The sequence below is a fragment of the Herpailurus yagouaroundi genome, unplaced genomic scaffold (assembly GCF_014898765.1).
Source record: "Herpailurus yagouaroundi ecotype Mexico unplaced genomic scaffold, PumYag 142, whole genome shotgun sequence".
NCBI classification, from domain to species: domain Eukaryota; kingdom Metazoa; phylum Chordata; class Mammalia; order Carnivora; family Felidae; genus Herpailurus; species Herpailurus yagouaroundi.
In genome coordinates, this window is record NW_024412397.1 from 20805204 (window position 1) to 20817735 (window position 12532).

The following is a 12532-nucleotide window of genomic DNA, read 5'->3' on the forward strand; positions in this document are numbered from 1 at the left end:
AACCCCAAAATTCTCCATGGATGAGAATTTTCCTTCAGTGTTTTAGTATAATAGACACTGAAGAAAGCATATGTAACCTTTTTAAAAGTGAGCAGAGATACAGAGCAGTGAATAATTTTGTGTCATGGACATAGGTTCCAGGTTCCTACTATACCTAGCTATTCACTATTACACATATTGCTTCTCTTTCTGGCTGATGAGTATGTAGATGAGCTTCATCAAACTTATTGATTTCCACTGGATTCAATTAACACTTTATAGGATATTTTGGCTGTTATTAAATTATTCTTAATGTCGTCATGTAATTCCCTATGGTCAAACTTGTCCCTCTTACAGTGGAGACAAGAAAGATCGGATTAAAACTCTTACCCAGTTCATTTTATGTGTGCAGGTTGGCAGAGAATAATTTACGCTAGAAGCATAACAAAGACATCCGCTGATACATGGACCGGACTGGCCCATCTGGTTAAGAACAACAGATGAAATGTTTACTTTGCTTTAGAAAATGCTGGTTTTGAATTTTTTTTGCAGTGTATAGCTGATAATATGGAAATGATAGCAAATCACTAGAGCGGTTTCAAGAATTCTAAAACTGTAGAGACCCACAAGCTCAATTCCTAGCGTTTCGCATTTTCTCTGCCAATTTATGACTTGTGACACCCGTCATACCAAGACGACATGTTTTCTCAGCTATTTTTTGACACAGTTTTCAAAGGATTTTTCTTTTTGTGTATTAGAAGGTAACCTTGTACCTACTCACAGTTGAATCTCAAGCAATGCCCTTTCCGTGAGAAGCTTAGGAGAAAGAGATGGTGGTAATCATCTCCAGATTCCAGTAACATCCTGTACGCTTTGCTGAAGACACCAGGATATCTTTCACTGTATTAGTGTCTCTGTGAGGCCCTCTTCTTTTATGACATCATAGGAACTGTGAGCTATGTGGTTGGAGACAAATTTGGTCACAGAGGTATTCGAGGCACTGTGTTAGAGCAATGTAAACATCAAACTAGTGTAAGCACTCCAGAAGTGATTTCTATATCAGAAAGAAGTTTCATCTACATTTTAAATATTTCCCCAAAATACAGTATGGGGGTTTACCAAAGCATTTGGGAGATAACAATAACAGGATACATCTGGGCTAAAAATACATGCTGTTTTGGGTTAAAGGAGGTATGTAATTCTTTAAAGCAATCTATATACTAACAAGAAATTTCAAACCAATTTGAAATTATAAAACGGATTATACATAATTATTAATTCTGAAATAATTAGGTGAAGGAATTTCCAGTAATGGTCACATAGAATTTGGGATCAGATGTCAAACTTGTCAGAGAAAATATTTTTTTAGATCAAGTACTTATTTATAAGTAGGATGCTATTTTAGTTTCCTTGTCTTCTTTAGATTTCCTTCCTCTTGAGAATGCTACCCAATAATTGTTATTTTTATAGGCATAGTTCTATAATTATGGGCATCATCGCCCTCTGCTTCATGCTACATCTATCAAATAATGATCTTAAAATAGACTCTGAAGAAATTCTTGTGAAATAACTGACAATGACAGAATCTTGGCAAAAATAAGTCAATCATATAACTGGAAAAAGAATAGAAACCAAAAACAAACAGCAAACAAAAACAAAAACAAAAAAACCAAATCCAAAATAGAATACCTTTAGGATTTTATAAAGGCTAAACATTCCCTATTACGGAGATGCAGAGGACATCACAATTCGAATCCAAAGAAGAGTTGATAAAATGACCATAGGAAGTTTGCCAAATTTTGCCACAGCAATGATTATATTGCTTCTTCTCACTTTACTCTCAGTTAAAACATCTTTGAGCTTGGCTAATAGCTTCCTATCCCCATGGCTCAGGCACTGAGGTCACGAAGAGCATCGTAGAGAAAAACACCATTGGAAGGAACACCCAAGCAGGATGGATCTTAGAAGCTGGCCTTATGCTGCAGAAGTCAGAGGAACTGAGCAATTAACACTGAGAATTTTGCAAGAACATCTTAGACAATCCTTTGGATCTGTGTTCCTAAAACTGAGTCAAGACCAGATGTAGACCTTAGAGAGAGGCTCAAGGGGAGAATGGGGGACTTGGATTTAGGGTTCCTAATGTTTGTAATTTAAAAATATACAGAGTATGGCAAAATGAAATTTAATTAGCAAATTTTATAGGAAGAGGAACCATCCTATCAAAATTATATACTCATGATAAAAAGAGAAAACTTGAAGCGTGATGCCTTTGTTATAGGTAAAACTGACAAGTATTTAAATAATCGTTTAATAGGAGTTCCTTAGGCTTACCATAAAGATAAAAAAAAACAATGTAATATCAGTTTAGACACAATACTAAGAATAGGACAATGGAAAATATGTTTGTGATGATTTTTTTTAAAAAAAGGCAGTTTTATGTGAAAAAATAAAATGATTAACCAACTTTTTAGAGATAAGATATAGCTCCACTCTTTCCCTACCCCCAAATATACCTCAAAGGTGGGTATTTTGCCTGAGGCGAAATGAAAACAAATGTTAAATATATTGTTTTATGGCATGAGGTTGATGCCTCAATTGTTATGTAATGAATGACATGAAAATTCAGAGCGAGCATAAAACCATCCATCATTCTGACGTTGTTGCTCTACAAAGTGATACACCTGTATTTTTACAATTGATTCAAAGCCAGGGGTGGGTGTGGAGGGTAGAAAAGTGATTCCAAGTTTCCATTGTTTTTGTAAATTAAAAAGAAACACACAACTATTAGTCACTTTTTCTTTTCATATTGCTGACATATTTTATCTAAAAAAACCAAGTAAGGCTAAATAGTTTTTCTTGACTGCATTTCTAAAGAAATAAAGAAATTTGGCAACCTTTAATTTCTCCTCATGACCACTTGCTAAGAAAAATGAAACGTGAGACTGAACAATGAACTGATTTCCAAAATTTTGTTTGAAAGGGAAACCTCTGGAGATTCTCTTAATCCCAAGTGATAATGTCAACTTCTAATTGGCTTGGGTGAAATTTGGCTAAATGACTCTTCCAGACATCTGTAACAGACACATTTAATTTCATTTGTCCAAATGCCATGTTATCATACGTTCATTTTTCTTCCAGGGCATTTCTTTTGTACTTTGTCATTCACAGTCCTGTCCTTGTCTATTTGTCATTTATTAAGAATATAAAAAGGACATTAATATACAATCTCCCATATTTTAGCAGAAGTCTGACTTTCACACTCTCATAAACTTATCAGCAATTAAGCCATCCTAGGACAGCTTATTGGGTATACATAGCCATGTCATTCTTAACGATCGATTTAGATTTCTTTATTGGGTACCCATTTTTAGCAAAATATGTCCCCCCAATGCAAAACTAAAAGGACAAATCAAATTCTATATGAGAAGTAAATCCAATCTTTAAGAAAAAAATTGTCTTTCTATATTTTCCCTTTACTGGCCTATCCCTTTCCCCCATGTGACATGGTAATTTTTGTTGTGATTTAAAACTCACAGATAATCATCTTGAATACTTTCTTATCTACTCATCTTCTTTATAAACACACACACACACACACACACACACACACACACACACACACACAAATTGAGCATCCATCATAGTGAGACCACATTAGGAAATCTCTGATCTTGTCTGGAGGGGCCTCAGAGACAACCGGTCAATCCTTTGAACACTGTTGACTATTCTGGTTTCTTAAAATAGATTTTTCAGGCAGAAAAGCAAGATATGCCAGTATGCATGGTCTACTCAACAACAATTTTGTGGTTTGCCGCTGTTTTGGGAAGTAATATTTGGGTGGGGTTTTTGATGATCAGTTCCTATGCAGGGACTAGCAGCCACATTTCTTCTCTGCTGGTTTCTCCCCATCTAGCTTTCCCGAGTTTCCACCGTTGACGGTGTCAGGGACTTGTGTCTTCTCTACACACTGTTCCATTCGCTTCATTATTAAGTCCAGAAGGGTTTCCACGGCTTTCTCCACATTCTGGCCAGTTGCTGCACTTGTTTCAAAATATGGTATGCTTGAATAGAAGAGATGACAAATATTTTTGAGAGGAAGAAATCAGAAAAGACACAACAAGATGTACAAATGAGTCACACATGCAAAAGCATGGCTGGCTGAGAGACTGTGAAATAATCAAGATTTTGCCGGCTGAGTTGGAAAGCATCCTTGTTTTTTCTCAGTGAGTAAAAGCTGGTGGGCTGCTTTTTCCTACAGATATCATCAATTTTATGGACAAGGAAATGGATACAGGAGGTACTCAGGAATTTGAAGCTAATGCATTACCCCTGTTTCAAAAAAAAAAAAATTAAGAGGGTAGAAATACCTAAACTAGTGGTAAATATTACCATTAAAATATCATTTCCCTTTTAATCAATTATCTGGAAATAGGACTTAGAAATTAAGCAAGCACTGAATAGGATATACATGTAAATAAATAAGTCTATATTTATTCGGAATCAAAAGTTTCAAGAAGACATATTTTTAAAGCCCTCAAGGAGAATTAATTCTTCAGTAAAAAATTGGCAGAGAAGATGAAACTGTTTTAAATTTGAAGTCTGTGGTGGAACTCAATTTATAATCACAGGGGGGTATTTAACATTTTTGTAATCTGCCATTTAAGCTCAGCTTCGATGAGGATTACATTATGTCCATGTTAGGTATTATTTCTTAGAGTTTTACAACTATTAGTTGGAAGGCTGTAGAATATAGTGTTGAAGATCATGAGCTCTGATCTCAGACTGCCTGAGTCGAATTCAAACTCTGCTACTTAGCAGCTACCGGACCGTCCATTGGTTACTTAATCTTTCCATGCCTCAATTCTTTGTATCTAAAATGGGATGACTCCAGATCTCCTACATATGGTTATGAAGGGTTAAATGAGTTAAAGTCTAGGGACAGTTGTTAGCATATAATAATTACCCAGCAAATGTTAGCTGCTATTACTATTAAGTAATTGGTTTGAAAGATCCCATACATTCCCCTGAAAGATCTTTTTCATTCATGTGCCAGTATTGATTCAAGGGGCATCCTCCTAGTATCAGCCTTATATCCCTGCTCCATTACTAAGCAGCAGTGTGCAAGATTAGATGACATCTCCACGTAAGTGACTCACCCGTATTTGTCAGCCAGGTCCCGGGCTTGCCTTTCATTGACTTCCCTCTGGTCTGGCAGGTCTGCCTTGTTGCCAATTAATACTATATCTGGATTTTCACAATAAGCATTTGCTTGCAGTTGGCCTTAGGAAGAAAGCAGATGGACCCAGCACGTTAGTTATAAACAAGTGATGTCTAATGACTGCTCATACTTCAAATTCCTTTTTTTTTAATACTTCAAATTCCTAAACTAATTGTTCACCTCCAGCTTGGCTGCCTACTGGTTATATTAGCCAAGTTACTCAACGCTTCTCAACTGCAGCTTCCTCGTTGGTAAAATGAATGAAGATAACGTCTCACAAATCACAGATTGTGATCATTAATAATAATTTATATGAAGCAACTATATGATCACGTATCAGTGCTCTTCTACATCTGGGGAAATGGACATACCACTTCATACTATTTGTTCCTCAAGTAAAAGTAGAGATAACAGAACAGGATTTTTTAAAGTTTATTTATTTATTTTGAGGGGGGTGGTGGGGAGGGACAGAAAGAGAGGGAGAGAGATAATCCCAAGCAGGCTCCATGCTGACAGTGCAGAACCTGACATGGGGCTCGCGCTCACAGTGAGATTATGGCCTGAGCCCAGATGAAGAGTTGGACACTCAGTTGACTGAACCACTCAGGTAAACAGGATTTTTAAATGTGTAAGTTTACTCTTTCCTTTATAAGAGACTGCTACATTTCTATCTCCTGAAGTCCAAGGTGATGATCTGTAAGAATAGAATGTTTCTGAACCACCACAAGTTCAAGTTCATGGAGAAATAATTTTAAGACAGGTTTTTCTCTTTTCTCTTTTCTCTGTTCAAAAGAGAGAAGAGAGAAGGAGGGAAGGAAAAAAGGATGGACTGGAGGGTTGGGGGAGGAAGGGAGGGAACAAGGAAGAAAGAAGGAAGGAAATAAGAAATCTATCAACCTATGTTTTTAAAATTACAGGGATTACTTTAATTTCTATCTCAAGAGATGCTGTATGAAACTTTGCCAAGGAAGAAGACAAGGCTTACCCTGTAACACTAATTATTTGGGTGTTAAAAATTAAAGTGTTACGAGACATGCCAATTAATTATCTTGAATCCCAATAGTACCCTTCAGGAATTTTTTTTTTAAATAAGGAAGAATTTTATCTGCCTTGAAAAGGGATGAATAAGTCATTCTCTGAAAAAAATCTAATAATCTTATTGTTTATCTCCTCAGAATCTAATAATACCACCAAAATTTGGATAAAGAAATACAGTAATAAACAGAAACAGAGACAGATTCTAAGATAAACACTCAACTGGAAAAGCAATTAACGAAGTCAGAATTTGTTGGTATTTTCCCCCATGGTAGCAAGTGCATTATTGAATTTGCATTTAAAGCAGTTACATATATTAATTATAAATCATATATAATAAGAATAAATAGATATTTTTCGAGCATCTATTCTGTGCCAAACACTATTCCAGGTTTTGGACTACTGCAATGGAACAGAGCAGACGAAGCACTTTTATAGAGCTCCCATTCTAGTGGAAGAGAGTCAAAATGACAAGTAAAGAAATATATAATATAATGTCAGGTGGTGGAAGTGACAAAAGGAAATAAAATGTACATTGGGGAGATACAAAGTAAGGAGGAGTACTAGTGTAGACGGTGGTCAGGGAAGGCTTCCTCCAAGAGATAAATTAGGTTTGAACAAAACCTTGAAGGTGATGAGAGAGCTAGCACACTCCATAAACAGGAGATGAGAAATCGAGGCAGAAAAAAATCAGAAAGTTCAAAAGCCACAGGTAGGAATGTGCCTTTTGTCCCTGTCAGCAAGAGAGACTTTTGGCTGGAGGCCAATGAGCTGGGGGAGAATGAGAGTAAATTACACAGGAAGCCAAGGCCTGATATCCATGGCCTTGCAGGTGAGTGAAGGAGTCTGGATTTTATTCTAAGTGATTTGGGAGGTCCCAGAAAAACTTTGAGCAGGGAAATAACATGATCCAATTTTTAAAAAAATATCACTCTGGCCATAGACGGCCCGACAAATCTAGAAATGATAAGACTATCACTAGTCCCATAGGACAACATATATATATCTATGTATATATATGTATAATGTATATATATATATATATATATATATATATACACATATATATCTATGTATATATATGTGTATAATGTATAATATATATACATTAGGATCAAAATTCATGTTTGTAATAAAAATGCAAATGAAATATTCTCTTTAGTGCTATATCAATTTTTAAAAAAGGAAATCAAATGCTATTTTTCTGGGCTGACATATATCAATCTGTCTTTAATAACTGATTAGGCTACTTTTAACTTAATGTTATACCTAACTTTCTATTTTTCTATTCAAAGCTTCCTTACATTTGAACATTTTTTCCAAAAATGTAAAATTCCCATGTGAGATGATTGACACACTGTATCTTATCTTCACATGGCTGGTCTGCTCTGGAGCAGTTTCTCACCAAATTCATCCATTGGTTAATTAATCCATTAGTTAACCCATGCACAAGGGCACACATTTTTAGGTGTCAGTGAACCCTCTCAGAAAACACGGCTGCTTTTCCCTGTCTCCTTTCCAGATTAGATGTGGTAGCTTACATAGTTGTAAGAAGTCTTTTAAGACTCATTGGATAAGTGGAATTAATAGCCTTTCAATTGCAATTATAATGACCTTGAATATAGGTGGTGATAGAGCTACATAGGCTTCTTCTAAGATACAATTCCAAGTCACCTTAGGTGAGCCACATTAAGGCCATCACTTTGAAGGTGAGACAGGAAATACTAAACTCATGAATTCTCAAAGTTAATCTGTGGAACCCAATCTGGTTTCTTGTCGTGAAGCAATGAAGCTGGGGCCCAAAGTGGCCAATGCAAGTTAGTTGATACCACTTACTCATCCAGTTTCTGACATTCAAGAAGCTCTGTTGACTGGTGAGGTCAAACATTAATAAGAAACCCATGGCATCTCTGAAAAATGCAGTTGTGAGGCTCCGGAATCTGCCAAGAAAACACAGTGGATAGTTCTGGAAGTTAGCCCACAAACATATTACGATGACAATACACACAACACTATTTTCCTTTGAAATGTGAAATCTCCATGGCATCCCTTATGGATTCTCCTACAGAAGGAGAAAGTGGGTAGAAAGAATGCTAAAGGGTCAGGGGAAGACATCTGGTTGTAGACATTTTTTTAGGACCACATCCTGGCTTTATGGTCTAGAACACTTATATACACTGAGTTTGTAACATTCAATCACACACTGACTTACACAGCCCCTTGGACTTGTTGGGCCCCTTGTTGGCTCATGGATATCTTATGGTCCACAGGTAAAATAGAAGCCACTCTCAAATGGGGACTTTAACTTAAACTTTTCAATCTCCCTTGTCTGCACCTAGAAGAAAGTTTGGCACTCGGTAACCTAAAAATGAATGCCCATGATTACATGCAGAAAACCACAACTTGTTAGCAGCCGGAGATGAGGTTCTTTTGCAGGGAAAAAACAATGTTGGTGAGAAAACTCTTTTAGAAGCATTCTGGGGGTAGAGCTGATTTTGAGTCTGACATCCATGTCTCAGGAAGAAGAGGGAAAAACCACTGAAGAAAGGAGAAAGAGAAAGACGATTAGGGGAAGAAAGGCAAGGTCAGAGGGACATAGTAGGTGGAGACAGAAAGCAAGAACACTCATCTCTAGTAGAGGATTTTGAAGAATATACTCTGTCACGTACAGTATAAAGACTTTTTTCCTCGGCTCCTACCTCCTCCACCCCAAAGCCTTCAGTGAAATTGAAGGTGTGCTGAGATACGCTTCAATGTTAAAAATGGGCAAAACCAGAGACCACACAGACGGAGCAGAGAAGGTTTGGGCTATATTGATACAGAATTGAATTTGGAAATAGGGTTTTAGAAAGGCACATAACTTTGAAATACAGAATACCACTTCCTATCCTAAATGTCCTCCTAATTTTTGGACTCCTATGTTAGCCTATTTTTAGATTCTTTGGTTTCCCTGGAGTTCCACTCTCAACCCCTTCCCACTCTACATACACTCACTGAGTAATCTCATCCATTTCCCTGGCTCAATTACCACCTATGTGTTGGACCCCAAATGAATAGGTCTAGATTTGTCCTGCCCTTCATGCTGCATGCCCAATCACCTGTTGTATGTTTCCAGTTGGAGGAAACTGAGGCAACTCTAACTTCCCATGGCTAAACCCAAACTGGCCCCTCCTCCTGATTTCTTCTTCTGTCAATGCATCATGATCCTCGGTGACGTCACACCTGTTCTTTCTCCTTCACCCACTGTATACAATCACTAAGCATCTCCTGACCTTCTCATTTCTGTCCACCTGCCCTAGTTTTGAACCTATTATCTTTCCCCTGAATAACTTCAACAGCCTTCTTAACAGGCTTCCTGTCTCCAGTTTTGTTTGGGACCCTCCCCTTCACTGATTCCTTCCCCCTGGTTATATAAATCCTCTGCTGAAAACATCTAAACAATGATGCAATGCTCTTAAGATAATGACTGAACTCTTTCATAAGCTGTCAGGCTCTGCATGAACTGATCCTCGCTCATCTACCCTGCTTCATCTCCTGACTACCCACAGGCATACCAATCTTCTTTTAGTCCTTAGAAAGTTCACTCTCTCCCCTGGGCTCCCACACACGCTGTTCTTCCTGTGGGTAAACTTGCCTTAATGCTTCCTCGATCTCCCGCCTCTTTAACCTGTTAAGACTCCCTCACTCATACATTATGTATGAGTGTGTGTATGTGTGTGTGTGTGTGTGTGTGTGTATGTATATGTATATGTGTGTGTATGTATATATATCTATATATCTATATCTGTATATCTATATATCCATATAGATATCAGAAGACGTATCACTTTTCCAAGCAGCCTTCCTAACACCCACATCTGGCTAATGGGTTTCTCCTGGTGCACCTGCTTATCACCCTTTGTTTTCCTGACACTGCCCTAAGGCTATATTGCAATTGCTCCTTATCTATTCAAATGCTACCCTAGCCTTGTAAGCCCCAACAGGAAAGAAGTTGTATTTCTAACTTGTTATCCATTACATTTTCATGGTCTTGAACATAGTATTTGCTCATGAAATGTTTGTCAAATTAAGAGAAAAGTAAGTAAATAAAGAGAATAGTAAAGGATATAAAATTATTAACAATTTCAATGACTTCAATAGACAACAATCCTTTTAATACCAAAGCAAGGAGAATAGGTATTTTAATGACTTTATTCCCAAATTTGATTTCTTTAGTAAGGCATTAATCATGATAACTATGAAATACCAAAAATTTTACTCAATTTTTTTTCTTGTGGAATTGCTCCTACCAGTTGCTGGAAGCTCAGAGATTATAGAGCTTTTATAAAAGTTTTCTTTCTCTTTGGTGACTAGCTGTATTCATAAAATTATCTCCTACTCAGCCACAATAGTGTGGTTAAGACAACTGCTTTCTGTTCTCTTTGAGAGAGAGAAAGAGAGAGAGAAAGAGTTGTGTATGTGTGTCTCATTTAAGGACAAGACTGTGCCATATCCCCCTCTCATTGTCCATAGCACATGACAAAGTTAATTTTAAAACATGTTTGCTGTACAGATTTCATTGGGACAAACATTTCTGCATCCACAGCAACATGGACAGGACACTGTTATTCTGCCACAGGCTCATATCCTGGACCATTCTGCCCAGCACCCTTGTTATTCCCCCAACCCCATTCTTCCCAGGGTTACTCCAGGGGAAAGGTAATTGACTTCCAGTTTTACTCACCAATCTCATTTTGTCCAGTGAGTCAGTAGGGTGGGGAAAGCTAGACCCACATAAAAAAACAAACAAAAGAAACCGATCCCAGAGTCACATTATTACTCTCTCCCTCACTGGGAACTAAGGCTGTGTCCTGTATCCTTGAGGTTTACATAAGGGGTATGATATTTTCCCTTGTTCCCAGGATACCACTTTTATCAATAAGCATTATCTTATATGTATTATACTGCCAGATGTTTTTAGGCACAGGGTTGAGGTGTGAGACACTGTTTATCTTGTTGTGTAGCTACACCTTATATATATACAGAATGCAACATTCAAGGGATGAAAAACCCCAGTGCTACTAAGACTATCCTGGTATTCCTCCCTTCCCTCATAGAGCAGCTGTCTTAAGGGGGCAGAGGAGAGAAGCCTACCATCATGCGAGGCTGACATATCATGTGTGAGGACATATGGGAACCACATTTTCTCATATTACTTCTTCAAAAATGAATTAAATTGGTCTATAAAACATACATCTTTGTGACAACAAAACTGACATATGAACAGAGATTCTTGTGAGGAACGACTTCAGAAGAACTAGCAGTGTTGAAGAATGTGTGTAAATGGAATTCACAGTCAAAAGAGCTAACAGAGAGGGCCCAGCACCTCTACTGGCGTTTACACCCACGGAAAGCGAGAACACTTTGGACGCATTTCAAAAACGAAAGTGTTTACAAGCATAAACATTCTAAGACATGTGATGCTGGATTTGGAGGTATGTGCCTTCTAAATATCTTCTCTGACAATCCACAGCCATTTTTTATTTAATCTGATATTGAAAAGCTTCATTAGCTTGTGGTCTTTACCACGTGGAAACCTTGGGTCCCAAAGAAATATATTTTCATCAAATAACGGAACAGTACCTTCAGCTCTAACTAAACAACACTCCTGTCTACTGAGCTTCTCTTGTCTTGGACATTGTACCAGAGAAGATGCTAGAAAACCAAGCATGGTCTCTGCCCCGGTAATGCTGACAATTTTGTTGGGGTAAGAAGGCCACAGGTGAATCAATAAAAGATTTACCTTACTACAAGGTGGTGTATAATTAATTAACTTAATGGACAAAAGGATCAGTGTCATAGGAGTTCATAACAAGAGGGGATTTGTTTCAAGTGAGTGTTTAGAAAGGCTCCCACAAAGGAGGTCGTACATGAGACAGGCCTGGTGAAAAGAGAGGATCAGGGAAGGTGGGAAGGGAGGAAAATATTCTAGCTAGAGAGCAATGGTGCGACCCAAATTTTAGAAAACTAAGCCAGTCAAGTGGTACAGGACAGAGGAGCTGTGCAGAAGAATGGAAAGAAATGAGAAAGGTCTTACCCCCCTTTCCTTAATTCCCTCTTTAGGTTGCACTTATAATAATGTCAATTGCCCACCTTAATTTAATTAAATGCTAAAGAAGATTTTTTTTTCCTATTAGAAAGTACAAAGACAACACAGGGATCTTCAGAGATTTTTGAAGATCTGATTTTTGAAATCATACCAGATACACAATGCTAGCTATGGCCAAGTAACTATAAACAATTTATTCTCATTTCGTGATA

The 12532-nt window shown here is 37.5% G+C and overlaps 1 protein-coding gene across 6 annotated transcripts in view; it reads right to left on the reverse strand.

Annotated features, from left to right (window-relative positions):
- Nucleotides 1-3589: 3589 nt before the first annotated feature.
- RAB27B (RAB27B, member RAS oncogene family) overlaps nt 3590-12532 on the reverse strand; it is a 141840-nt gene continuing 132897 nt past the window's right edge. For all 6 annotated transcript variants that reach the window (XM_040478772.1, XM_040478775.1, XM_040478773.1 and 3 more), the window contains 3 exons: nt 8069-8172; nt 5136-5259; nt 3590-4040 (listed from right to left, as the gene is read on the reverse strand). In XM_040478772.1, the coding sequence (XP_040334706.1) occupies nt 3851-4040; nt 5136-5259; nt 8069-8172 (418 nt within the window). In that variant the 3' untranslated portion in view covers nt 3590-3850. The remainder of the gene's footprint in view (nt 4041-5135; nt 5260-8068; nt 8173-12532) is intronic.